Genomic DNA, 27,856 nt, shown 5'->3' with positions numbered 1-27,856 from the left:
CTGCAGGCTGTGTGTGTGTGTCGGTCTGACCGTAGAGTTCCTCTGTAACTAGCTAGCACTGGTGCCTCATCCCAGCTGCAGGCCTGCCCTGTGTTCTTGTAGCAGTCATTTAGCACCTCCTTAGGTGCCTGCTGGCCCTCCCCTCATCATACAGCTAAGGTGCTGGAGAGACTCCTGACCAATAGTGTCAAAGGTGTGTCTTCTTTAAATCCCTTCTGTTTCACCGTGGAGCAGTGTGGTCATGAAGGCAGAGATGGACAGGCCTGTTGGATTATGTCCAGACACACACAGCAACAGACACAGCAATTCCATAGCATAAAATAATATATAAAATAAGTGGAAAGAGTGTAAAATGTTTATTGTTCTTTTTGAGTTTCAAATGCCAAATCACTGAATTAACAAAACAGAAAATGTTAACGGAAAAATCGAAGAATTAAACTAGGAAGGCTACTGACACTTTTAAAACTGTTAAGCTGTAAAACCGACGAGGGGGCTCAATCTTAAACAGATCCTTATTAGCACTTAAACTATCGTAAGATAAGAACAAATACTACATTTAGATTAAACAAGGTCAAACTTTACAGCCGGCTGCTTCACCAGTGTCTTTGCAACGTTCCCCCTGAAGATACAATGCACCCCATTCCTCAAAGATCTCTCCATTTAAGGTTAAATAAAACATACTCTGAAACAGGAGACGCAAGACTTCAGATATCCACGTCAGTTTAAACATAAAAAGGTAAAGTAATCCAAAGGAAGTCTTAGTGGGTAACGTCTCCAAAGGAAATGGTCCATAAATGAGCTGAGGAAGGATCCTACTGGTGGTGCTGTGCTGCATAGACAGGCAGACAGACAGACAGACAGACCGACAGACAGTGTGGGACATGAGTTTCAGGAGCAGGTGGATGGGGACATGTCACTGTTCACAGAGGGAGGAAGAGACGTTACCCACTAAGACTTCCCAGTGCATGGCTTCACAGCATGGAGGAAACAAGGACCATGAGATAGATGCCTTGGAATGGCTGTTAAAATGGAACTCCGTATACAAGTTAAAATAAGACCATTAAAAGCAGAGATGAACATCTTTCTCTTCTTAAATAAACACCATGTCCTTCCAGTATACACTAAATAATACCTGGAAAGACCAATTTTATCCCCCATTATTTATTTTTCTTAAAACCTGGTAAGCGAGAAGAGATATGTTCAAAAGTATAATTCGCACACATTTGGCTGTAATTACAAAATGTAACATACATTATTTGTAAAATAACTTTGTTACGGCATTAGCCTAACATCTATTACTTTGAGGAGGACAAAACTATTTTACAAGGATGAACAAAATAAAAGCAAAATCATCTCAAACTAAATTCATGAGGTGCAAAAGAAATCTCTACGGAGTATTTTGTCATGCTTGCCTCAAGTCCCTGTAAAACAGATGACTTTGCCCCCAAAATTATTTATACACTGAGGCGATACACTCAGGACTGGTGTTCTTATTTATTATTATACATGAGCAAAACCGCAAAAATGAAATAAATAATTAATGGTGTTCATTAAATTGCCCCCAAAATAATAATAAAAAATATTAGCTTTGATAGACATGTCCTGTATATTCAGGATTAGAAGTGACAAGATATCATGGTCTCATGGTGCACTTTTGAAATTATCATCTTCATTGACCATTTTCTTTACCATCATCATCATCATCATCATGGAGAAAATCAGTCAAAATGCCATCAGAAGCAAACAAACCACCAAAACATAAACCAAAAGTTAAGCAGACTAGCTGTTCATATTTACATTGAATACAGGCATTTCATTACATCATAACTAGCCCAACCACCCCCAAACCTCCCTCCCTCCCTCCTAACTGGTATCTCTGGTCTGTTGAGTCTGTCTCAAGGTTTGCCACGGAGAGTGTTTGAGAGTGTTGTGAGCTGGAGGAGAGTTGAGACAAGATGCTCTGTTGAGCTGAGGAAGATGTACAGGTCCCTGGTGTGGCTCCAGAGAACTACGGTTCAGTCCAGTCCCAGCCCAGAGCTCTGTGTTTAGAGGTTGTCCCCTGGCTGGTACTGCGGCTCCGTGGCCGTGAAGTAGTCCTCCAGGAAGGCCTGCAGGTACTCGAAGGTGGGCCTCTCCTCGGCGTCCTTCTTCCAGCACTGCACCATGAGCTCGTGGAGGGAGATGGGGCAGTCCTGTGGACAGGGCATCCTGTAGCCTCGCTCCACTTGCTCCAGCACCTCCCGGTTGTTCATCCCTACACACACACAGACAGACACACAGACACACAGACGGACGGACAGATGGACAGACGGACAGAGATAAGGAAAGAAAAAGGCTCTTCAAGTAATCGATAAGTCGGTTCAATGAAAGCGATCTGTTTAGACTTTACCTCTACTGAATGACCTTAATGACACAGACATTGAGCTTTCAACCTCATACTGTAGATGCTGATCTTAAGGCAACATTTGGACCTGGGAAAAGCTTTGTCGTAACACAGGGGTCAAACGTTTTACAACCTGGGGACGTTGGAGTGGCTTGCCATCTATTTTTCACTAGCTACGAAATGTGGCTTCGGCATCAACAAGAACAGTCCGGAGGGAGGGCCTCGGAAGGCTGCTAAGACATCTTTCAGGATGATGCTATTATCCCCTAAGTCCCAGCTCGGCCCCCATAGCGTGCAAACCCTCCCCTCACTTCCCCTCCCTCCCTCTTTTCGCACACCGGCCCAGCCCAGTGCAGCGTGGCCCATCTGGACAAACATGTGTTCCCCATCCCCCCTCCCTCTCTCACTCAGTGAGGCTGATCTCAGTCAACTCCCTGCCCAAGACCAGCCCTCTCACATGGACTAGCGGCAAGAGGCAGTCCCTGGATTACGGTTATAAATCTCAGATTGTGTCAGGAAAACAAAGTTACTCAGCCGTGTTTAAAAGACCCCTTCTTTTCTTTAACGTTCAGTAAACAGCAGGAGCTGCCTGCCACTTGTTATATAAGCTCTTGTTGTGGTGTATAACTGCATCATAGTCCTCTACCTATTTTCAATACAAGTGAGCACTCAACTCAGAATGTGGACATTACATCACAAGGGTTGCGTCCAAAAAAGGCCCCAGGACCCTAGTGTTCTAGAAACTAAATAGGGTGCCCATCGGAGACGTGACCATTGAATCTCTGGTTATTTGACCCTCCTCACCTGGGTAGGGTACACGTCCCTTGGTGACCAGCTCTGTGAGCAGGATGCCAAACGACCACACGTCGGACTTGATGGTGAACTTTCCGTACAGCGCAGCCTCCGGGGCCGTCCACTTAATCGGGAACTTAGCACCTACGAGAGAACAGAGGGGGAGATATGAATAAATGACAGAATGTAAGTTAGCTATGGTATTCTTTCTCTCTAGAGCTGGGAGTGTCTCTCAGTGTCTCTGGTCCAGTCTGTAGTACAGTGGAGTAGGCAAACAGTGAGCACATGTTTGGATCTGAAATGGGAGCCATTGACATCCTGTCAGTGTGTGATTATGCGCACATTATGGCCAGTGTTGGAAGAACTCCCTTCATGACCTAAGGCAATCATTAGTGTGTGTCTGTGTTTCGTTATTGTGTGTGACTTCACCTTGCCGTGCTGTGTACTCGTTGTCCTCAATCAGCCTGGCCAGTCCGAAGTCGGCGATCTTACATACCAGGTTGTCCCCGACCAGGATGTTAGCCGAGCGCAGGTCTCTGTGGATGTAGTTCATCCTCTCGATGTACGCCATGCCTGCTGCCACCTGGAACACACGCACACGCACACACACACACACACACACACACACACACACACACACACACACACACACACACACACAGTAAGCACAGTAAAATCACTGCGTTCGACTTAGTTCCAGAGAGAGTGCTGCACACGGTGACACACCACTGTCTTGAAGTTTCAGTACTGCTGAGTCGTCTTGTTTGTGAAGTCACTCAGAGTTCCGTTATAGAAACACCGAGCGGAATGAGTGAAAACTTTTTCCAGGGCTTTACCTGGGCTGCCATGTCAACCAGATTGGGCAGTTTCAGTCCTCGTCCCTCCCCGTCCTTCAGGAAATCCAGAAGGCTTCCTAAACAACAGGAGATTTCTGTTGTCAGAACATGCATTTGAAATAGCAGATCTTTATTGAAACGTCAGTTGACAGTCTGACCAACATGTGGGATTCCTTCCCAGCCTGCCAACGAAACAATGATCACATCAAAGTTTCCATCCCAGCTTTTTCTATACTTAAGTCATGGATCTGAAGCTCTTTCATGTGGTGCTCGTAAAATGTCAGCTTCTTGGCCGACTCCGTCATAGTTAAATATAGGCTCTCATTATCGTCGTAATGAATAAAAACAATGCTCCAGAGTAATAACAACTACCGGGCCGGCAACAAGGCAGACGATTCCATAGTGGATCTAGCTAGACCTACAACGTGTCACCGAAGGGGGTGGTTGAGTGCTCCGGTCCGTTTTTCTCCATGGCATCGTCGCAGAGTACGTGGACAAAGGTATTGCGTGTGGGTTTTGTGTTTTGTGTACAACATGAACTGTGTGTGGGTGGGAGTGTGTGTTACACCATGTATAGTGTGTGTGTGTGTGTGTGTGTCTGACTATGTGTACATGCGTCCACTCATGTGTGTGAGAGTGACAATACCTTTGCCCATGTACTCAGTGACGATGTAGATGGGTTCCTCAGACACCACAGCGTAGAGCTGCACCAGCTTGTCATGCCGGAGCTTCTTCATGATCTGGGCTTCTTCCAGGAAGGACTCAGGAGACATGGTGCCCGGCTTCAGCGTCTTCACCGCCACCTTAGTGGTGCCGTTCCACGTTCCTGTTACCCATCAATGACAAAGAATTAGTACAGCCGTCACATCTCACAACTCCCGGGGCCGGTTTCCTAGACACGGTTTAAGCCTAGTGTTGGACTAAGAAGTTATTCAAATGGAGTATATCCGTGAAGCGTGCATTTTAGTCCAAGGCTAGACTTAATCTGGAAAACTGTCCAATTATGTATACGTTACATCATGTCACAAAGCAAGACGTGACCCCACTTTGTTGTGAATTTAATTAGGTATTGCTGTTGTACAATCTAGTATGTTCATATCTAAAAACAGTCTTGCTTTGGCATACCAACAACACAGCACACAACCCCGAAATGGACGTTGAAGTCTGCTTGCCTTTAAAGGTTGTGCTGAGGGACGCATCAATGTGCATCACATTTCTAGCGACCCTTCATTTCAAATGGCTTTCAAAAGCCGCGAGAGAGATCTGGTGAGGTTTTAAACCCCACAATATACCAACACGGGGAAGGATAACCCATTGGAGGATGATTAACAAAAGCAACAGCCTCATAAGTAAAACCCCTCTGTGGAGCTGTGCCTGTGTTACTGCACTGTAGCGCAGTGTGGCCATGCCAATGTTCTTCTCTACAGTACTTTACATACACCCAATATTGAACCATTGAAATCATGGTCGATTCTTCATACAAGGTCATTTAGCTTGTTCTGTGGCTCAGTCGCAAATTGCACAATATTCCCTATATAGTGCAGCAGTTTAGACCAGGGCCCGTAGGGCTCTATTCAAAAAGTATTGCAACATATACAGTAAGGAATATGATGCCATTTGGGATGTGGTCTGTGTCAGTAGATAATGCAGAAATATCAGCTTTGACCTAAAGGCAAGACAGACCTCCAGTCATTCGGCGACATTTGGAATTCACATGCGTTTCTACTGTGGTGGGTTTAATTTAAGAGCGCACTCAGAAATCCTTGAGAGCAGTGTTGATTAGTGACACAGCTATGGCTGCCGGGCCTCGTCGGCCATTTTGGGGCCTGGCGCTGTGCAGTTACTGTGCTGAGGTCACCCGCTGGGCTCTGAGGTAATGGTATCCCAGGGGGCTGGGTGTCACTAGCAGCAGGGTGTGGGGCTAGCAGCTGGGACTAGCCACAACCTAAACTCCAAACCCCTAAACAGCCCGTTGAAATGTTACAACAGGACAGGACACACCCCTGATCTCTGGATTTAAAAGTAGTCCATGTAGCCAGTTCTACACAGGATACATTCAAATAATAGTGAGATTGTCTGCTTAAAAGTCAACCTAAGACTATTGATTTAAGCCTGAAGCCTCAACTGATGCATGATACAAATAATATTAGCAAAAATCTAGGGTATCCTGGAAAAAGATGATAACGTACATGTTTACTAACCATTATAATACAGAACAGAACTACCTGCACAAAAGATTCCTTTTGTGTTTTGCAGACTGGACTGAAAAAGTCCTCAGGTGATTCAATAAAACCCCTTTACATTTAGAAGTAAATACATGTAAGTTATCCAATTTCCCTCCCGGACACCCCTCAATAGAAATGAAAATAACGGAATGGAACTATTTTGTTCTTACCACACCACACCTCAGCAAAACATCCCGCCCCCAGCTTTACTTCGAACTCAAGTGAGTCTCTGGCGATTTCCCAGGAATCGTGAGTCAGGCCCATAGTATCAGGGGTGCAGTTCACACACACACCCGTTAAATTAAAGCACAAACCATCCGCACTCTCTACAGGGGAAGGAACAGGGAAGTCAAGGCACACAGGGTTAACTACTAGGGAGAGGAACATGCAAAGAGGCAGATGGAAGGCGGCCATATTGAACTGAGAGAGCGGAGCTTGTAGACACTGACAGACAATCTCATTTAACAGTAAAGACACAAATGTTTTTTTTTTGGTCTCCGGCCTTTCTCTCAAAGAGAGAGGTTGTGAGTAGACTGTCAATCTGTTCTCGTTCTGATGTCTCTGCTTGCTCAGTCAGTGGCCCCCTTCCACGCAGCCTGTGGTCGGACATTTACGGAGGCGACTCTACCCGTACCCATCCAGACCTCCCCAAACTGCCCATTCCCCAGACGCTTGATGAGCTGCAGTGACTCCCGGGGGATCTCCCACACGTCTTTGGTTTTGACGGACAGGTCGGTGAGGCGGGGCATCCCTTTGTGGCAGGGCACCACCAAGCGACAGCACAGCCCCGCGGCCCGCTCTGCACACAGGCACAAGGAGCGCGTGCGCACACACACGCACACAGAGACACAGGGTGAGATAGAGAAGGAAGGGGGTTGAAAGAAAGCAGTTAGCAAAGCACTGTGAAGAGAGAGAGAGAGGAGGGAGAGAGAGAGAAGCTGCAGTAGACAGCAAGTTAAAGGGATCTGCCATAGCAGAACAGTTCCAGGTGCATCCAGCAATGAGCTCAGGTAAGCACCACAGCAGCCAGTCAATGTGTCCCACTAGATGTCCCAGACAATGTCTGTCCCCAGGCCATAAGGTCAATAATTAATCTGTCTAATGCCCTCTTAGCTACTGTTCATCAAATCACACTGAGTGCTGTTCCAACCTCCATCCTCCCCCCTACAGTACTGCACTAGGGTTCTGTCAGCTCCGTTGATGACACACGTAACGAGAGGTTTTTACCAGCTGCACTATACCTCTTTGAATGTAAGGAATTAAAAAATAAATTGAAGGGTCAATATTGCTCAAGTTGCAGCCTGTTTTAAGGTTGCTCTTAGTTAAAGCTAGAACCCGCTGCGCACAGGCGTCAGTTCAACGTCTAGTTTTGATTCAGACCTGGTTGAGTTGTCAACTAACGTTAATTCAACATGAAACCAACAAACATTTCACCATGTCATTGGATTTAGGATAAAAGTCGGGTGAAAGAAAGACGAAATACCCTTATGTTTTCCACGTTGATTCTTGATTTTTTTTGGGGGGGGGTTTGAAATGACGTGGAAACAACGTGATTAGCAAAGGCAGGTCAGGCGTGACCACAACAGCCTGCTATAGATGGCCACGTTAATGGTTCTACTTTGGCTAATGGCATGTGTGACTCCCAATGCTTTACAATAACGACTGTAATTGCTTAGAGACGTGGCTTGTCAATCACTCCAGATGCACTACACGGTGCATTACAACTAGGACGTTTTAATGTTCATGCATACTACGTAGTGAAGGAGGGTACTGTAATCTAGATTTGAGTCAGGGACAACAGAAGCCATTGTGGCTGGCAGCTGTGTCCATTATTGTGTGTGAGGACGAAAACACGTCCTCTCATCCCTGACATGAAAATTGGCGTTTCTCCTTTCCGCAGTGGAAGTAGCTGTGTTTGCCCACCGCCGATTAAAAAGCGAGGCATGGGAATGCTGCTTCCACCTACTTCCCTTCCACTTTGATTCCCCTGACATTAAGCGTGGGCCCCCAGGAGATAAGGACCAGGCTGTTTGCTCAGGGCAGTAAAGGGGAGATAAAGGCTCTCCATCAGGAGTGTTCTGGCGTGCAGTTCTGACTGCACGCCAGCCATTAAAGCCCATCGGTACCTGCCGCTGTGGCCAGGTATCAATACTGTACTTTATGTCTCAGTGTCACTATCATAAAACGTGTCACTACGGCAAATGGGAGAGGCTGGCGTTGGACACACTGCATGCACACAATAGGTATCAAAACTGTTATTAGCCCGTGTTGGCTATTAAAAATAAGTGGTATTTCCAAGGAAAGGATTTCATCATTTTTTTAAAGATAGTTTGGGCTGGTGTTGTTTTTGACAACAGTATGTGATTGCTGTGTGACCGCTGTGGAAAGATGCGTTGATAATCTAGAAATTGAATCTCGATTAAAAAACCCAAGTGAGAGATTGTGAGAAAGCAAAAGGGTAATTCCACGAAATGAGTCCTTTTGATATTTTAAATTACACATTTTGCACCAATATTGGATCTTAAAAGCGTGTTATATTAAATGAAGTGCCCTTTAAAGCGGCAATCAGCAGTTGTGTCACGATCGTCTTGACAAGAGAGAGAGGACCAAGGCGCAGCGTGTGCAAAATACATCTTCTTTTATTATAGAAGAGAGAAAAACAAGAAACGAACAACTATACAAAAACTAACAAAATAACAAACTGACGACCGTGAAGCTATACATATAAATAGTGCTGACACAAACACTACACATAGACAATTACCCACAACCAGCTAAAGCCTATGGCTGCCTTAAATATGGCTCCCAATCAGAGACAACAATAACCAGCTGTCTCTAATTGAGAACCAATTCAGGCAACCATAGACTTTCCTAGACACCTACACTGAACACTAAACCATCTACTCTACTTAACCCCCTAAACCAAACAACACCCTAGACAATACAAAAACACATACTTCACCATGTCACACCCTGACCTAACTAAAATAATAATGAAAACAAAGATAACTAAGGCCAGGGTGTGACATAACCCCCCCCTTAAGGTGCGAACTCCGGGCGCACCAGCATAAAGTCTAGGGGAGGGTCTGGGTGGGCGTCTGTCCACGGTGGCGGCTCTGGCACTGGTCGTGGTCCCCACCCCACCATAGTCACTACCCGCTTTCGTAGCCTCCTCCAAATGACCACCCTCCAACTTAACCCCACTGGATTAAGGGGCAGCACCGGACTAAGTGGCAGCACCGGACTAAGGGGCAGTACCGGACTAAGGGGCAGCACCGGACTAAGGGGCAGCACCGGACTAAGGGGCAGCACCGGACTAAGGGGCAGCACCGGACTAAGGGGCAGCACCAGGATAAGGGGCAGCACCAGGATAAGGGGCAGCTCCGGACTGAGGGACGGCAGCTCCGGACTGAGGGACGGATCCTGGCTGGCTGGCGGATCCTGGCTGGATGACGGCTCTGGCGGATCCTGGCTGGATGACGGCTCTGGCGGATCCTGGCTGGATGGCTCATGGCTGGCTGACGGATCTGGCTGCTCATGGCTGGCTGACGGATCTGGCTGCTCATGGCTGGCTGACGGATCTGGCTGCTCATGGCTGGCTGACGGATCTGGCTGCTCATGGCTGGCTGACGGATCTGGCTGCTCATGGCTGGCTGACGGATCTGGCTGCTCATGGCTGGCTGACGGATCTGGCTGCTCATGTCTGGCGGAAGGCTCTGGCTGATCCTGTCTGGCGGAAGGCTCTGGCTGATCCTTTCTGGCGGAAGGCTCTGGCTGATCCTGTCTGGCGGAAGGCTCTGGCTGATCCTGTCTGGCGGAAGGCTCTGGCTGATCCTGTCTGGCGGAAGGCTCTGGCTGATCCTGTCTGGCGGAAGGCTCTGGCTGATCCTGTCTGGCGGAAGGCTCTGGCTGCTCCTGTCTGGCGGAAGGCTCTGGCTGCTCCTGTCTGGCGGAAGGCTCTGGCGGCTCCTGTCTGGCGGAAGGCTCTGGCGGCTCCTGTCTGGCGGAAGGCTCTGGCGGCTCCTGTCTGGCGGACGGCTCTGAAGGCTCATGGCAGACGGGCGGCTTTGCAGGCTCAGTACAGACGGGCGGCTTTGAAGACTCAGTACAGACGGGCAGTTCATTCGGCGCTTGGCAGACGGACAGTTCAGACAGCGTTGGGCAGACGGGCAGTTCAGGCGCTGTTGGGCAGACGGGCAGTTCAGGCGCCGTTGGGCAGACGGGCAGTTCAGGCGCCGTTGGGCAGACGGGCAGTTCAGGCGCCGTTGGGCAGACGGGCAGTTCAGGCGCCGTTGGGCAGACGGGCAGTTCAGGCGCCGTTGGGCAGACGGCAGACTCTGGCCGGCTGAGACGCACTGTAGGCCTGGTGCGTGGTGCCGGAACTGGAGGTACCGGGCTAAAGACACGCACCTTCAGGCTAGTGCGGGGAGAAGGAACAGGGCATGCTGGACCCTGGGAGCGCACATTAGGCCTAGTGCGTGGTGCCGGAACTGGTGGTACCGGACTGGGGACACGCATCTCAGGGCTAGTGCGGGGAGCAGCAACAGGACGCACAGGACTCTGGGGACACACAGGAGGCTTGGTGCGTGGTGTAGGCACTGGTGGTAAAGGGCTGGAGACACGCACCATAGGGCTAGTGCGTGGAGGAGGCACTGGTGGTACTGGGTTGGGGCGGGGAGGTGGCGCCGGAAATACCGGACCGTGCAGGCGTACTGGCTCCCTTGAGCACTGAGCCTGCCCAACCTTACCTGGTTGTATGCTCCCCGTCGCCCGACCAGTGCGGGGAGGTGGAATAACCCGCACCGGGCTATGTAGGCGAACCGGGGACACCATGCGTAAGGCTGGTGCCATGTAAGCCGGCCCGAGGAGACGCACTGGTGACCAGATGCGTTGGGCCGGCTTCATGACATCCGGCTCAACGCTCAATCTAGCCCGGCCGATACGTGGAGCTGGAATGTACCGAACCGGGCTATGCACGCGTACAGGAGACACCATGCGCTCTACTGCGTAACACGGTGTCTGCCCGTACTCTCGCTCTCCACGGTAAGTACAGGGAGTAGGCGCAGGTCTCCTACCTGACTTCGCCACACTCCCTTTAAGGCCCCCCCCAAGAAATTTTTGGGTTGTACTCACAGGCTTCCAGCCTTGCTTCCGTGCTGCCTCCTCATATCGCCTCCTCTCGGCTTTAGCTGCCTCCAGCTCTTCACGAGGGAGGCGATATTCTCCCGGTTGTGCCCAAGGTCCCTTTCCATCCAATATCTCCTCCCATGTCCATGAATCCTGTGTAGGTGGGTCCTGTTGCCGCTTGACACGCCGCTTGGTCCTAGATTGGTGGGTAATTCTGTCACGATCGTCTTGACAAGAGAGAGAGGACCAAGGCGCAGCGTGTGCAAAATACATCTTCTTTTATTATAGAAGAGAGAAAAACAAGAAACGAACAACTATACAAAAACTAACAAAATAACAAACTGACGACCGTGAAGCTATACATATAAATAGTGCTGACACAAACACTACACATAGACAATTACCCACAACCAGCTAAAGCCTATGGCTGCCTTAAATATGGCTCCCAATCAGAGACAACAATAACCAGCTGTCTCTAATTGAGAACCAATTCAGGCAACCATAGACTTTCCTAGACACCTACACTGAACACTAAACCATCTACTCTACTTAACCCCCTAAACCAAACACCCTAGACAATACAAAAACACATACTTCACCATGTCACACCCTGACCTAACTAAAATAATAATGAAAACAAAGATAACTAAGGCCAGGGTGTGACAAGTTGAAACAATAACAAAGTGTCCTCCCAGGCCCTGTTTCAGTAAAAAGCTGAGGGATGGGGCTGGAGAAATGTAACCACTTCCAAATTCATAGACAGAGCTATGGATCCAAGGACCGACCATCCATGATATTAAAATGATAGATTTAACCTTGTTTTGAGGCTATTTAGTGTTTGTTTACATTACCATTGTTTACAAACATTGAAGTAAAACAAGCTTGTGTTTTTGGTTATGATGGGGTACGACAGTTGAACTAAGTTCATGAGGCATTTATAAGTTATATTCTTCAAGAATCAATGGGTACATATCATTCATTTATTAGTCCAAAAATGTATGTAGCAACTTCAGATTCTATAAATATGGATATAGGCTTGCTAAAATGCCAAAATTCAGCATTTTGGCATGTCCCTCTGTGCACTTTCCGACTTCTGAGGATTTTAACCCACTTAAGCCCAACATTTCTCACCATCATTGTAAAGCCCTAGTTATTTTGTTGATTTGAAAGAGTCAATTCTGAAGATTGTTTATTTCATGTGATTAGTGATTCATTTTAAGGTTAAAAAACCAACCTGTCCCTCATTTTAAGGTCAACTCTGTTACGTGAACTGAACTCGCATTTTTATTAAATGGTGAAAGTTTTCCTTAAAAGCTTTTTGTAAAGAAACATTGAACATCTAATAGTCAAATCATAGTATAAAATCAGGTGAGCTGGTCCTAACCTTTTTGGACATTTTCTGATGTTTTGTGGTGGAAAACTGAGTGGGTTGAGTATATCAAGTCAACCCTGTTACCCATAGATAGACAGGCTAGAAATGTTTTAACAATTAAAACTTTTTTTGTGAACACTGCATTCAATTGCCCCTCCCTGTTGCACACAACAAGCTTCCATTCCCCCTGTCACAAGGGGATTCATGACTGCTTTACTTTATTTGGCACTTAATAGGCACTTACTATAGTAATAGTCATTTTTATTGAACCTCTTGAGAGGGGAAAACGTGCATGTCATGACACAATGCTAAAATTACAATAATCTTCTTTTTTTTTTACCAACTTACACTACCCAAAAAGGGACTCATTTTGTGGAACGACCCAAAAGGCAACAGAAGAAGCACAAGCCCTGGAAGAAAACAACAGCAGTCAAGGTCATTCGAAGAGGTGTGTTTGAACTTCACATATGTTCTCTGGAGTGGCGATAAGGGGGGAAAAATGGACAGTTAATGCACTGTGACACAAACATATACACAAAATCCATACTGTTCATTTCCAATGGGCTAAGTACGGACATGTCAACGTGCTAACTGGAGCATGTGGAGGGAAAATATCACCCTTCTCATGGAGAGAGACAGACAGACAGGGGAGAGAGACAGACACACACAGGGGGAGAGTGATCCATAAAGAGAGAGGGAGAGAGAGAAAGGGAGAGCGTGGAGAGAGAGAAAGAGTGGCAGAGGAAAAGAGAGAGCGATATACTGTATATAGAGAGAGAGACGTGGAGAGAGAGACGTGGAGAGAGAGAGAGAGAGACGTGGAGAGAGAGAGAGAGAGAGAGAGCACTGTCTCATCTGACACCAACACATGCTCAGGAATGCAGTCTGTCATCACAAAGTGACGTTCAACTTTCCTTGTGGTCTGTACAACTGGGACACTCAATAGCATGGTGACGGTACAGTACAGACCACCGTTATTAAACGGGCTCATTACTCTCTACAGGGTGAGATAATAAGACCCCTATCTCACATTAAGACAAACAGTAGACTACATCATCCTATCAGGGTCCCCTTTTCAAACCACAATAAGTGGCGCCAGAGTCAATCTAAAATGTAATTCCTCTTAATATTTGTTGAATAGTTGATTTGAAACCATGCCACTTCCTCCCTCCTTGAATCACTTAACTGTTGCATTCTCAACAGTTTTCTGAAAGTTTGAAAGTACTTTGCTCAGTATTTGACGTTTGTGTTTATGGATCACATTACACCAGGCGTCAGTTAAATTTCACTCCAATTTCACTCTATTCCCTTCTCAAATGTTAAGTGTCAGCATCACTTTCTCTTTCTGCTGTTGAAGAGGCCTCCCCAGTGTAAATCACATTATACTGATTGTGTCAGCAGAATACACTTCTGGATTAATCCAAGGAATTGGACGCCAGGCCGAGGAGAAGCCTCTTGTATCTATTTGTTTTGAAATGACGTCTCCACTATAACACCAACATCACTACAGCTAAAAAAAGAAAGGAGGACCAAGGCACTCTTCATATAATTCATTAAAATGCCTTTATTTGTATGGCGTGTTCAATGTAAACAAAGATTAAAATCTCTGACGCGTTTCAGCTGCATGGCCTTCTGTCTACAAAAAGCTACTATTGTGTACCTTAGTAACTTCTGTCTACAAAAAGCTACTATTGTGTACCTTAGTAACTTCTGTCTACAAAAACCTACTATTGTGTACCTTAGTAACTTCTGTCTACAAAAACCTACTATTGTGTCCCTTAGTAACTTCTGTCTACAAAAATCTACTATTGTGTACCTTAGTACCTTCTGTCTACAAAAACCTACCATTGTGTACCTTAGTAACTTCTTTGAACTGTACCTTACTTTAACTCCAGGCCTACATACTGAATATTCTCATCATCGGTATAAACTTTGTCACTCATAAAGGTCTTATAAACACTGTAATGGTGTATGAATGGTAGGTGTAATAAATGATATGTATACTTTTGCATCTGCCTCAGTTTAGGATATTTTCAATGTCCTACACAGGAGGTTGCTGGCCCTTCAATTGGGGAGAATGAGTTCATGGTAATGACTGGAGCGGAATCAGTGGAATGGGATCACGCTTCCAAGTGTTTGATGCCATTCCATTCGCTCCGTTCCGGCCATTACTATGAGCCGCTGGTGTGCAGGTATACATATTTTCCATAATAAACATGGCAATAGCGGTGTATGAACGGTGTATGACCGGTGTGTGTAGTAATGTTCTATTAACGGTGCATCTTGGACCATTTCTGACTCTTACCTGAGTAGTGCTGTACCAGCTGCTGCAGGGTCTCAAACTGAGCCCTGGTGGTGATGTAGTAACCGCCACTGTCCAGTTTACGGATCTTATAATGCTTCACGTGGTCCCCCTTCACGTCATCCCAGTCTCGTATGGACAGGGAGAAGGCACCTACAGAACACAGATGTGGAGGGGAGTGAGTCACTGCGAAAAACATTCACTTACCTCATGCATTAATAATAATTGTGGTCATAGCGAACGGTTGATAGTATTACCAGATGCAGAAATAGCCCACCGGGAAAATATTCTGACGTCATTTCAACCAGTTTTACCCGCTGGATGTTTTTCTAGAACAGTAGGCTGCTCCTCAAGTTGGGTACATCATGCATTCTATTACAGTGCCGTCCCGACAGTCTCTTGAGGTTACCTTTAGTGGTTTCACTCTCCCTGATGAGATAGGTGCCGCGGGGATTGCCAGTGAACAGAAGTTGCCTCTCTGCATCCTTCCGGCCCAGTTTCCCAAAGTACCAGCTACAGAGAGGGGGTTTAACACAGGGACAGGTCAATAATGAGTGAGGGAAGCCATTGTATAAGCCATCTATCCGGATCGATTCGAGTGCGGAAAGCCGTCTTTGAAGTTGAAAATGATGATCTGACATACAGAGCTGAGAGACACAGGTCACAAGGCCAGTTGAAATTCTCACTATAAACCCTGTCAATAAAATCACCCTTTGGCCGTGGTTTCTCAGACTAGAGGCTGAACAATGGCTAACTGCATGTTGAGAGTGAACAGGGGATTTAATACCCTGCATGAAATGTCTCCCCTTGTCTTACAAGCCGGTGTTGGTAAATTGAGCCACACCCAACGCAAACCCCGGCTGTGCTTAAATCCAGCATACTGTAGTGAGCTTAATGAGAGTTTGCCTTGTGGTGCACCATTCGAATAATTACATCATTACTCCTCAGAGAGTCTGACGAGGAGGGAGGTGGGGGGCTGTAGCCCCGTCAGACACCCAGGTTCATTCACACATGACACAGACAAAGCTCTTATACATTCTCTATGACATTTCAAATATCGGAACACACACACAGCATTTAACGCAATTCTCCTGTCTTTTATAGTGTCTAATAAAAGTCGCTTTAATGAGCTGGGGAAAGTGCCAGCTCTGCAGAGACATACACATCCCAGTATGATTACATTTCTGCTCAGAGCCTTGTGTTGACTGTTAACTCCAGACGCTGAGAGGATGTCTATGCTTGTCTTAACTTCTGACATCTTCCTCTCTCCCTGTTGTCTCAGACAGTGAAGAGAATGAAGAGAGGAGAGAGAACCAGCGCTTGACTTGGGCAGGAGCTCACCGGAGCTGAGTACCGGCACCTCAAATGTTCTACTGCTTGAGCTCCTGTTCCTCTTATAGAATATTAGCTCAAAAGTATTATGGATCTCCTGCACCTAAATATAAACAGTACCAGCACCCAAAATGAGTACCGGCAACTATTTTAGTCCAACTCAAGCACTGGAGAAAAGAGAGACAGAGACAGAGAGAGTGTGTGTGTTCAATCACTACATTTTTCATTTCATTCTTTTTTTTCTTCATGCCATGTAGTCAGCTCTGTCAGAGCGTGTCCCAATGAAACTCAGTATGACAGACTGCTACTCACTCCTCAGCCTGGATGGAGTCCACTGGAGCCACGTAATTACTGGGAATGTAGCCATTTCCACCGGTGGTGAGGGAACGAGCATCCCACCAGTCCCCTTCACTGAGGGAGAGAGGGAGGGAGAGAGAGAAGAGGGGGGAGGGTCAGATGGTTTCATGTACAGAGTGTATTATTAGAGCGGCGAGAACACAAACCACTATGTTCAATAATGCAGTTGACAATGTGAATACATTGAAAGCAGTATATACCTTGTTCATATGGAATCGTGGAGGGAGGTAGTATTTGGCAGCACTGGCTGATTACAAGCAGAGAAGGGAGGAAGACGGATGTAGAGAGGAGAGAGAACCAGTGCTTGCATGCCTACACAGCCATTACTGCCTTTCTCATGTCCTCACTCTTTCCCTTTAACTGCCTCCTCTCCTACTCTCCCTCCATCGCCTTTCCTATACTCTCCTCCCTCCCACCGTCACTCTCACTTGTCTGTCCTCCAGACACACTGCCCTCTTTTACATCTCTCTCTCTCCCTCGAACATTTCATCTTTCTTTTTGTGCGAGTTAGTGGCGGTCTTTCATTTGTCCTGAATAAAAACATGATGGGAGGGGGGGCTAGGGTACGACATCACAGCAAGAAATGGGGCCGGTTTCCTTTGTTCTGAGAGCAGAATGGAGGTTCCCCCTGGAGGGCTAGTGTGTTCACCCTAACACGCTAACGCTAACAGCTGAGAGGAAGGATGGATTGCTGGGAGGAAAGCAGGAGAGACAGAGAGAGAGAGAGAGAGAGAGAGAGAGAGAGAGAGAGAGAGAGAGAGAGAGAGAGAGAGAGAGAGAGAGAGAGAGAGAGAGAGAGAGAGAGAGAGAGAGAGAGAGAGAGAGAGAGAGAGAGAGAGAGAGAGAGAGAGAGAGAGAGAGAGAGAGAGAGAGAGAGAGAGAGAGAGACAGAGAGAGAGAGAGACAGAGAGAGAGACAGAGAGAGAGACAGAGAGAGAGACAGAGAGAGACAGAGAGCGCGAGAGAGACGGGAGTGGCCCGTCTGTCTTCTTCAACCCTCTTTAAACCATCTCGACTCCGCCGCAAAGACGGAAAACAACAACATGTAAACAAAGAGAGAACCATCCTCCTCCCATCTCCAGAAGTATTGTAATGCTCTGACTAGCCCCCCTTCCCTGTGGTCACTGCTGATGACAGAGTAATGAGTGGATTGTGTCGACAGACTGGAGTCAGGCTGGTATCCACCAGCATAGTATTCATAGTTGGAATATGTACAAAAACAATACCCAATTTACTAACCATTAAGACTTGAACCATTGAACAACAAATCAGAGCTATTTCCTGCATATTTCTGAGGTCATTTTTCAGTCTGAGAAAAATGTGCTAAATATGCCATTGTATTATAAACACTTGTAAATGTGTCTTCATATCAAAACTGCTATAGGAAACTAGCACAAGCAATCAAACTGGAGCATTATAAAGACTTGAGTCTTATTGTTTAGGATGGTTCCCTGGAACGTGTTGGATGCATACACCAAGCTCAGTGTTCCCTTGAGGATACCACCACATCACAACACAACAGTCCCTTCACTCACTGCTCGGTGCCCAGTGTGTCCGAGGGAGTCCCAGGGCTGCTCACCTAAGCCCTGCCTGAACAGGCATCTGCCACGGACTGTCTGTGCGCCAGGCAGCCCTGACTACGAGGGAGAGACAGGGTCTGGGACTGGGTTGGGTGCAACTAGTCTTCTCTCCAGGAGGGGGCAGTGTACCCAGTTAGAGGTTCCTGCCAGGAAGGGAGGGAGGGAAGCAGCAGTCGTGGGCAGACTGAGGACGGACGATGGAGGGTGGTGGATGCAGCTCTTTCTGGCCACTGCCCAGGAGGAGGAGGAGGAGGAGGAGAGATGAGGAGAGGATAGGGGGGGTTACTAATGATGGTTCTCTTCCTGCCTTTGCTCGAGATGGGGAAGGCGGTGGGTGGAAAGGTGAAAGGTGTGCTGCTGGGGTATGAGGAGGAATCAAAATCAAATCAAATCAAATGTATTTATATAGCCCTTCGTACATCAGCTGATATCTCAAAGTGCTGTACAGAAACCCAGCCTAAAACCCCAAACAGCAAGCAATGCAGGTGTAGAAGCACGTGGGGTGAGAGGACAGGATGTTAAAGCAGTATGACTGGGTGTGGTGACTAGAGAGGAGAGAAGACACTGTGCTGGGACTGGAGTTCAGGTCAAACAACTACAGGGGTGAACATGGACATGGGGACAATAGAAGAGATAGGAAATCACAAACCTAAAACAGACCCAGTCACACACGCTCCTGAGAGAAATATACATTGTTATTTTGCAGCGCGCAGGCTATCAATTCAGCTGAGTGGAGTCTTTCACAGAGAAAAAAGCAGCATGTTTGAAACATCAGCTGTATTCCCATTGGCTGGTCTGAGACAGTTTTGCTGACAGAAGGGTAACTGTACCCAACATGGCCGTAGAGTAGGCACAGGAAACAGGGTGGCTGCACTTCGTGTCCGACAGTTCAAAGCGAAAGTCCACACCAGAACCAGAGCAGACTGAAGAACAACACAGAACCATTCCACGTCACCCAGTGCAAACTAAAGACCACTGACTGCTTCACCCAGTTTAAATGTAGATGTAACCGCAGCTGTTCATGGTCGAAAATGTAAATACAACAGCTGTCCCAGACGCAATTCAATCACCACTTTCCCCGATCAAAATGCCTTACCTTGACGGCCAGACTGCAAGAGTGATTGTAATATGCATTCTAATTTACATATATAACATAGACCTGTTTCCTCCCCTCGGTGCAGTGGGTGTGATGTGTGATAAGCATCTGTACTGTTACTGTACTTACGTGCTGTTGATGATCTGAAACTTCTCCCCTTTCCTGAAGCTGAGGTCGTCCTCTGTTCGGGCCTCGTAGTCGTAAAGTGCCACGAAGAGGGTGACTCCTGCCGAGAGAAACACACAGCGTCAGCACTCACACGATTAGGACGAGCAGCGAATGAACCTGAGAGTCTGACAGACTCACATTGAACTGGCTGGCACTGTGAGGGAGGCTGGGTGCACTGTAAGCTTTTATACGAGAGACAGTAGCCATTTCTGGATGCAGTGGATATACTGTGTATGAGCTATATTGAATTAAAATGTGAAATCATCCATTTTATGGGCATAACTAGCTGGAAATTAGCCTTCGTACAGTACTGGGCATCTTTCACCTAGAAGGTAGTTGTCACACCCTGGCCTTAGTTATCTTTGTTCTCTTTATTATTTTAGTTAGGTCAGGGTGTGACATGGGGGATGCAGGTGTTTTTGTATGCCTATGGGTGTTTGCTAGTCTAGGTGTGATGTATGTCTATGGTTGCCTAGATTGGTTCTCAATTAGAGACAGCTGTCTATCGTTGTCTCTGATTGGGAACCATATTTAGGCAGCCATATTCATTGGGCAGTTCGTGGGTTATTGTCTATGTTAGTTGCCTGTGTCTGCTCTATTTGTTTATAGCGTCACGTTCGTTCGTTTGTTGTTTTGTAGTTTGTTTAAGTGTTCTGCTTTTCGTCATTAATAAATAGAAGATGTATTGTTAATCACGCTGCGCCTTGGTCCTCCTCTCTTCAACGTTACGACGAGCGTGACAGTCAGCAGACTCTCAGCAGACACGTACAGTAAATAACATATGTAATAGCAGAGTTCTGTCAAATAGGAAAAACACATTCCTTTCCAAGATTAGACTGAGACAAGTGTGAAAGCCTCCTAGTCCCTGGGGAAGTGTGTAGGGGCTCCAGACAGACTGGGCTGAGAGAGGGGCTGAGCTCCATCTACCCAGGCGGCCTGCTGAATCTCTCAGGATAAGCCTCCAAAAGTCTGAAGAGCTTTCTTTAGTCATCTCATTTCCCTTATCTGAAAAGACTTGACGCATCACAGCAATATGGTGGAAGCCTACACAGTCTTAAAGATCTAGTTTCAACACAGTGACAGTGGGTCAAATACAACCATGAACCTACAGAAATATCACACACTAACAGTGGTACTGCCTGGCTGCTCCACTGCAGTCTCCCAGTCTTCACAAACACAGACAGACACAGCTAGAGATATCATAATCCAGCCTTTCAAATGGGACTCTTTTTTATCAAAGAGCCTGTGGCTAATGCTGGCCTGGCCTCCACACACTAGAGGATAGAAGGATGTCAGTGAGTTGTGGCTGTGATTGGACAGGAACCAGGAAGGAACATCAAGAGGCATGATGTATGTTGACCTCGCAAGCTGGGCCGGCCTGATCTTTACCCATGCTGCCTGCAGGTGACCAGAGGAGCTAGCTGATTGGCTTGAAAGGGCTGATGAGGAAGCTGAGTGTGCTCTTCTTATTCCTCAAGGGCCTCATCATCACATTTACCTCAGGTCACTTCAAAGCCCTAGCCCTTATGACTGAGGGTGGAAGGGACAATGTGTTCTGTGGAAATGATGAGCCTGTGCTTCGAGAGCAGGGCCCTTGATGATATCAGCAGTGAGAAGAGCACAAGCTGCTGCCTTTCACATGACACAGTACAGAGACAGAGAGAAAGAGAGAGACAGCGAGAGAGACAGAGTGAGAAAGAGAGACAGAGAGAGCACACTGGGGGCTTTTGAGAGCCACACCTCTGATGCATCTACCCGCCACACCAGTCCCAAGATACAGACTGCATCACTTTTGAAACAATAAGTCCACATCTCCACCATTTACAAGAAACCCACAGAGCAAACCACAAAACAACAACCAGGCTTGGTTATGCAGAATCTGAGAATCTTGGTATGTGAAGCCCATTCAATTCAGTTACATAAGGTCATGGGACAAATGATACTAGCTGTGAATTTCCATTCTGACTATTAACTAAGTGCATACAGATGAAGCTATGGGGCTGATCGGACAAGGCAGTACCATTATTTTGTCATTAAAGTGGTTGAGAGAGCGAGAGGGACAGCTTGTACCAAAGTTCCCGACTAGGGAGAAATGTCAAAGTTAAACCCCGTGGTCCACTGCGACCGCCTGTGTGGATTTGGACTACTTTGGGACAGAAATAATCCACACTTTGAGGGAAGCCGTGTTTAGTTAAGTGGAAACGCTGAGTTCTTCTTGTAACAGCTGTGGCTCAGTAAAACATGAAGGATATCCTGACTGGAAATATTCCCCATGTAAACAATGAAACCACACACAAAAGGCTATGCAAGCGCCGGCCGGACGTTCCAACACAGGGGCGAGGCGCCGGGACGGGGCCGTGAGGTGAAGAGAGTCGGGGGAAATCCGTAAAGGGGTAAAGGGGAACATATCAAAACCCCTACCTGTTCCGCCACGGGTGCGGAGGGTCCCTGTGTGGGAGGAGGTGTGGACCCCCCCGAAAACCGTTATCCCCTGGCCAACGGGTGCCTGGAAGTTGTTGAAGTTTGGGATGGCGGTGACCCCGAAGCTGGGGTAGTGCTGGTGCTGTGGCGTGGGGTCGGCGCCATAGCGGTAGCCCGCGGCACTCTGGGAGATGCTGTTGTCTCGGTCGTCCGTGAGTTTCGTTGCTTCTTTATCCTTGCATTGCACACAGCCCATCATCTATATTCTATAAAGTCAAGAAGAAACACAGAAAGAGAAGAGGGATTATCAACTTGACTGGAAATCAATTGTACAACCAGTCTGAAAATGAAGTTAACAGGGGAGATGAGTCGTAATACATGCAATAGAGGTGAACTTTAGCATTGTTCATGGTTTGCTCTCCCATCTCCTCAGATCACATTTCCTTGGGATGCTTTCTCTCAAGGACCACTGGGAAGTTTATAGCCTGATACACACACACACACACACACACACACACACACACACACACACACACACACACACACACACACACACACACACACACACACACACACACAGACTACTGGGAAGTTTATAGCCTGACACACATACAAACACAGACACAGACGACACACACAGCAGAGCTCCGGATGACTCACACACACACACACACACACACACACACACACACACACACACACACACACACACACACACACACACACACACACACACACACACACACACACACACACACACACACACACACACACACACACACACACACACACACACACACACACACTGTGTCTCTTTCATGGCCAGGAGAAAAACCACACTGTGATACACACTGGGCTTAGGGAAGGAGAGCTAGTCGGGGAGCAGGGGACCCATGGAGGAAGGGTCACAGGGGTATTAGCTCATCGATTATTTCCATGATCACATCACCGCCAGCATCGACCGTCCGTCCGGTCAAATGGACTCCAGTCAACGGAATGGTGGGAGGTGGGGATGGAGAGAGCAACTGCAGTGTGGATGTTACTTCTGTCAGTTAAAGAGACGGGACATATTTCCAGTAGGACATCTCTATGTTGCTACCACCCATTGTTCAGCCAAGGGTAGTGTACTTCTATGGTATAATCTAGGTCATTAAATACCCGTATATAAACACACCTCCATACAAACAAAAAATATATACCTTCAGTAGACTATTTATGCGTTAGCTGAGACGGTATTTGCACTGTCAAAACGAAAGCGTAAAGTTAATGAACTGCCGAGAGCCAAGCTCTACTACCGTGGTGCTGGGGAAGATTACGACTGGACAGTTTTATTCACCCTGCGAGAATGAATGTCATCTCATTACCAGTGTGCAAAACAAACACGAACATAACACTTTGTCTGTGTAGTAGATCAGTGGAGACAAATAGACTGTAAATTGCAGTGTTCCTATGGAGACAGACTGCTGATCTAGCCTTCAGCTAAAGCCACTGACTGCCCTCAAACGTGTCATTTGAAAATATTCAGGATTTAAATAAGAGCCCTGTTTCTCTCTCTGTCTCTTTATCCCTCCCTCCATCGCCCTCCTTCTCTCTCTCTCCCCCTCATTCCAAGCCTCCTGGCCCAGAGTCTCCTGGCTCTTCCATCTCTTCTGAGAGGAGCAGGACGTGCAGTCTGCAGTCATTGAAGACACATGCAAGGAGAAAAGACTCTGGCTCGGTTATGCTTCCCTTTGGTCAAAGGGAAAAATAAGGCCCAAAGTATAGGAAGCCCTCCTCCTCTCCATCAATCAGCACAGCAGCAGGACAATGGTCACCCATAGAGCATGGCCGTGGCCCAGACCCTTCTTCCGTCATCGTCACTGACTGACTACCGCCCGCTTGGCCAATGGAGAGAGAGAGAAAGAGAGGACAGCGAGACAGACAGACAGAGAAATAAAGAACATCAGGGTTCCCAATCTATTAAAGTATAAACAACTAAACTACATATTGGATTATATTTGTAGATTAAGGCTGAATCCACACAGATACAGAGATCAGATGAAAAGGTATCTCGGTGACATCGTCCAATCTCATACACTACATAACATTTCAGAGCATCGTATTTGCCCTGTGACCGTGACCTGGCAAACCGACCTGGCTCCGCAAAATTGGCGTGCGAATGCAGTAAATGCCACAATGACTCAGCGGTCTAACTCTGTAATCCAAGTCGACAAGCCCTGAGTGGGAAGAGGAATCAGATAACTGCTATGGTCAGTGGTGGATTCCACAGCCGTTCTAATCGCCTAGCTACACCTAACAACTTGTAGCATCACTGAAAATGCTCAAAGTTGCTCGATAATCTACCTCACAACAAAGCCGCCCAGCAGCAGAGAGAGATTGGATTGGCTGTTGGACATTGACATTTTCATTGATCTCTGTTAGCCGGTCAGAAGGCTTGGCTTGTGTTGTGGTAAATGTCAGAGTAATCTGTGGAAGCGGTATGTTGTTGACTAGATACAGTCAAAGCTGCCTCTGATAGCGGCACAGTATTATAGGTGATTACAAAGGAGCCAGTTGGAATAGGTTGCTGCTGTGTAGACGATGGGAGATGCTAAGAGTAGCAATCGCACACACACACACACACACACCACACACACAGCAGTGTGTAGTCAGCTTCAACCATATCCCAGAGTACTGCAGGACCACTCCCAGTATTGTTATTCTATCCTGCAGTAGGCAGCTATAAGGCAGTCCTCATAGCAGGAGACCGTCAGCCATGAACTAACAGAGCCTCAGCCCAGTACTACAAACACTGCTCACCATGGACCCCTCAACACTGCTCACTATGGACCCCTCAACACTGCTCACCATGGACCCCTCAACACTGCTCACTATGGACCCCTCAACACTGCTCACCATGGACCCCTCAACACTGCTCACCATGGACCCCTCAACACTGCTCACCATGGACCCCTCAACACTGCTCACCATGGACCCCTCAACACTGCTCACCATGGACCCCTCAACACTGCTCACCATGGACCCCTCAACACTGCTCACTATGGGCCCCTCAACACTGCTCACTATGGACCCCTCAACACTGCTCACTATGGACCCCTCAACACTGCTCACCATGGACCCCTCAACACTGCTCACCATGGACCCCTCAACACTGCTCACCATGGACCCCTCAACAGTGCTCACCATGGACCCCTCAACAGTGCTCACCATGGACCCCTCAACAGTGCTCACCATGGACCCCTCAACAGTGCTCACCATGGACCCCTCAACAGTGCTCACCATGGACCCCTCAACACTGCTCACCATGGACCCCTCAACACTGCTCACCATGGACCCCTCAACACTGCTCACCATGGACCCCTCAACACTGCTCACCATGGACCCCTCAACACTGCTCACCATGGACCCCTCAACACTGCTCACCATGGACCCCTCAACACTGCTCACCATGGACCCCTCAACACTGCTCACCATGGACCCCTCAACACTGCTCACTATGGACCCCTCAACACTGCTCACTATGGACCCCTCAACACTGCTCACTATGGACCCCTCAACACTGCTCACTATGGACCCCTCAACACTGCTCACTATGGACCCCTCAACACTGCTCACTATGGACCCCTCAACACTGCTCACTATGGACCCCTCAACACTGCTCACTATGGACCCCTCAACACTGCTCACTATGGACCCCTCAACACTGCTCACCATGGACCCCTCAACACTGCTCACCATGGACCCCTCAACACTGCTAACCATGGACCCCTCAACACTGCTCACCATGGACCCCTCAACACTGCTCACCATGGACCCCTTAACACTGCTCACCATGGACCCCTTAACACTGCTCACCATGGACCCCTCAACACTGCTCACCATGGACCCCTTAACACTGCTCGCCATGGACCCCTCAACACTGCTCACCATGGACCCCTCAACACTGCTCACCATGGACCCCTCAACACTGCTCACCATGGACCCCTCAACACTGCTCACCATGGACCCCTCAACACTGCTCACCATGGACCCCTCAACACTGCTCACCATGGACCCCTCAACACTGCTCACCATGGACCCCTCAACACTGCTCACTATGGACCCCTCAACACTGCTCACTATGGACCCCTCAACACTGCTCACTATGAACCCCTCAACACTGCTCACTATGGACCCCTCAACACTGCTCACTATGGACCCCTCAACACAGGCTAGGGACTGAGCTCAGCCTCACTGCTTTCTTTGAACCCAACCTCTTTCATCTCTTTCTTTGCACCCTTCCCTCTTTCTTTCTCCCTTTCCTCTCCCTCTCTCCACTGATTCATTATTCCCTCCTGTTCAGAAAACAGAAAACACCTGCTAGCCGTAGGCGCTTGTATTGCCGTTTACTCCTCCCCTTCCTCTGCTGCAGAATAACAGCCTGAAAGCGACTGAAAGCCATCAGCACAGTGTTTCATATAGAAACCCACATCCTCCTCACTCTTCTTCTCCTCCTCAGATTGGTTCAGCCAATCAGATCAATGGTCCTTCAGGCAAAATCAATTATAAAGCTGAATATGACCAGAAGCAGAGTAGCAGTTGGGTCTATAATTAGTTAAAATAAAGGCCAATCATTTAGGGTCTATATGGACCAAATTCATTAAGATCTTTAATTGAAAGCCAAAGATCTAAAGATTTGAAGAATCTAAGGCTCCTGTTCATTAAATAAAAAGCAAAAGGGACGAAAATTGATTCAATCAAGAAGGTGACATGTTCGAGCATATATCCGGCAATCAGTCTCTAAAGAGAAGAAAGGGATAGAAAAAAGATCCATCCACAGTGAACACACGCTCGCTCAGAAAAAAGATCCATCCACAGTGAACACACGCTCGCTCAGAAAAAAGATCCATCCACAGTGAACACACGCTCGCTCAGAAAAAAGATCCATCCACAGTGAACACACGCTCGCTCAGAAAAAAGATCCATCCACAGTGAACACACGCTCGCTCAGAAAAAAGATCCATCCACAGTGAACACACGTTCGTTCAGATCCATTTCAATTATTCATGGGACAGTTGTGCAAAATCAAGGTAGGCATGCCTCTGCGTCGGTGTTGGGCCAGCTGCAAGAGAACTGAGAGGGGAACGCCCTGGATGGAGTCATGTATATTTCATAGGGGGTGATGAATCATTAGCAAGGGGGGGGCTACACTGTCGCGTTATGCACTGGGGTGGTCTGGACCCTCATGGGACCCCCTCTATCTGGACAGAACACAGTAGGCCTTTACAGGATGCCATCATCTCTGAGCAGAGAGCAGGGAGGAGACGAGGGAGCAGGAAATAATATGGCCGCCTATTCAGTACAGTACATATCCATCTGTGGGTCTGTGGATTTTTTTGTGAGCTCATCTCAATGACCTAGTCCTTACCGTGTGGCCAAGCCAGCTCAATGATGTGGCCTAACCTATTTTACTTTCACCACTTCAGAGCCAGACAAAGGATAAAGACATTTGGTTTTGTTCTCTCACTTTAGTTCTGCGTGTGTGGAATATTAGCCTGCCTCAGTGTTATACCCTTCATCAGGTGAAACCGAGTGAATGTTAAAATAGACTTCCAGACAGAGAGAGCAGGAGGTCTACAGAGATAATGAGATAGAAGATTATCAAGGGGGGCGAGAGGAGAGACAGAGAGAGAGCGAGAGAGAGCAAGAGCGAGAGAAACAGAGGGAGGGGAAGGAGAGAGAGAGGGAGAGAGCGAGAGAGAGAGAAAGGGAGAGAGAGAGAGAGGGAGGTTAACTGGAAGTGTGAGACAAGGAGAGAGCAAAAGGGGGAGAGGGAGGAGGAGCAGAAGGAGGAGTGCCTTGGGGCGGAGCACAGCCCCCAAACAC

The 27,856-nt window shown here is 47.5% G+C and overlaps 1 protein-coding gene across 1 annotated transcript in view; it reads right to left on the bottom strand.

Moving 5' to 3' along the window:
* Window positions 1–341: 341 nt before the first annotated feature.
* Window positions 342–27,856, bottom strand: part of LOC120019668 (tyrosine-protein kinase Fyn) — a 69,555-nt gene continuing 42,040 nt past the window's right edge. Inside the window, exons 3-13 of the mRNA XM_038963040.1 lie at window positions 21,992–22,257; window positions 19,532–19,628; window positions 16,682–16,780; window positions 15,447–15,550; window positions 15,041–15,190; window positions 6,871–7,035; window positions 4,658–4,837; window positions 4,012–4,088; window positions 3,605–3,758; window positions 3,188–3,319; window positions 342–2,254 (exon numbers count right to left, since the gene is read on the bottom strand). Of these exons, the coding sequence (XP_038818968.1) occupies window positions 2,046–2,254; window positions 3,188–3,319; window positions 3,605–3,758; window positions 4,012–4,088; window positions 4,658–4,837; window positions 6,871–7,035; window positions 15,041–15,190; window positions 15,447–15,550; window positions 16,682–16,780; window positions 19,532–19,628; window positions 21,992–22,250 (1,626 nt within the window). The 5' untranslated portion in view covers window positions 22,251–22,257 and the 3' untranslated portion in view covers window positions 342–2,045. The remainder of the gene's footprint in view (window positions 2,255–3,187; window positions 3,320–3,604; window positions 3,759–4,011; window positions 4,089–4,657; window positions 4,838–6,870; window positions 7,036–15,040; window positions 15,191–15,446; window positions 15,551–16,681; window positions 16,781–19,531; window positions 19,629–21,991; window positions 22,258–27,856) is intronic.

This window comes from Salvelinus namaycush, chromosome 24, assembly GCF_016432855.1.
Source record: "Salvelinus namaycush isolate Seneca chromosome 24, SaNama_1.0, whole genome shotgun sequence".
Classification (NCBI taxonomy): Eukaryota; Metazoa; Chordata; class Actinopteri; order Salmoniformes; family Salmonidae; genus Salvelinus; species Salvelinus namaycush.
The sequence above is the reverse complement of the archived record's forward strand: the minus strand, read 5'-3'. Positions and strand labels throughout refer to the sequence as shown.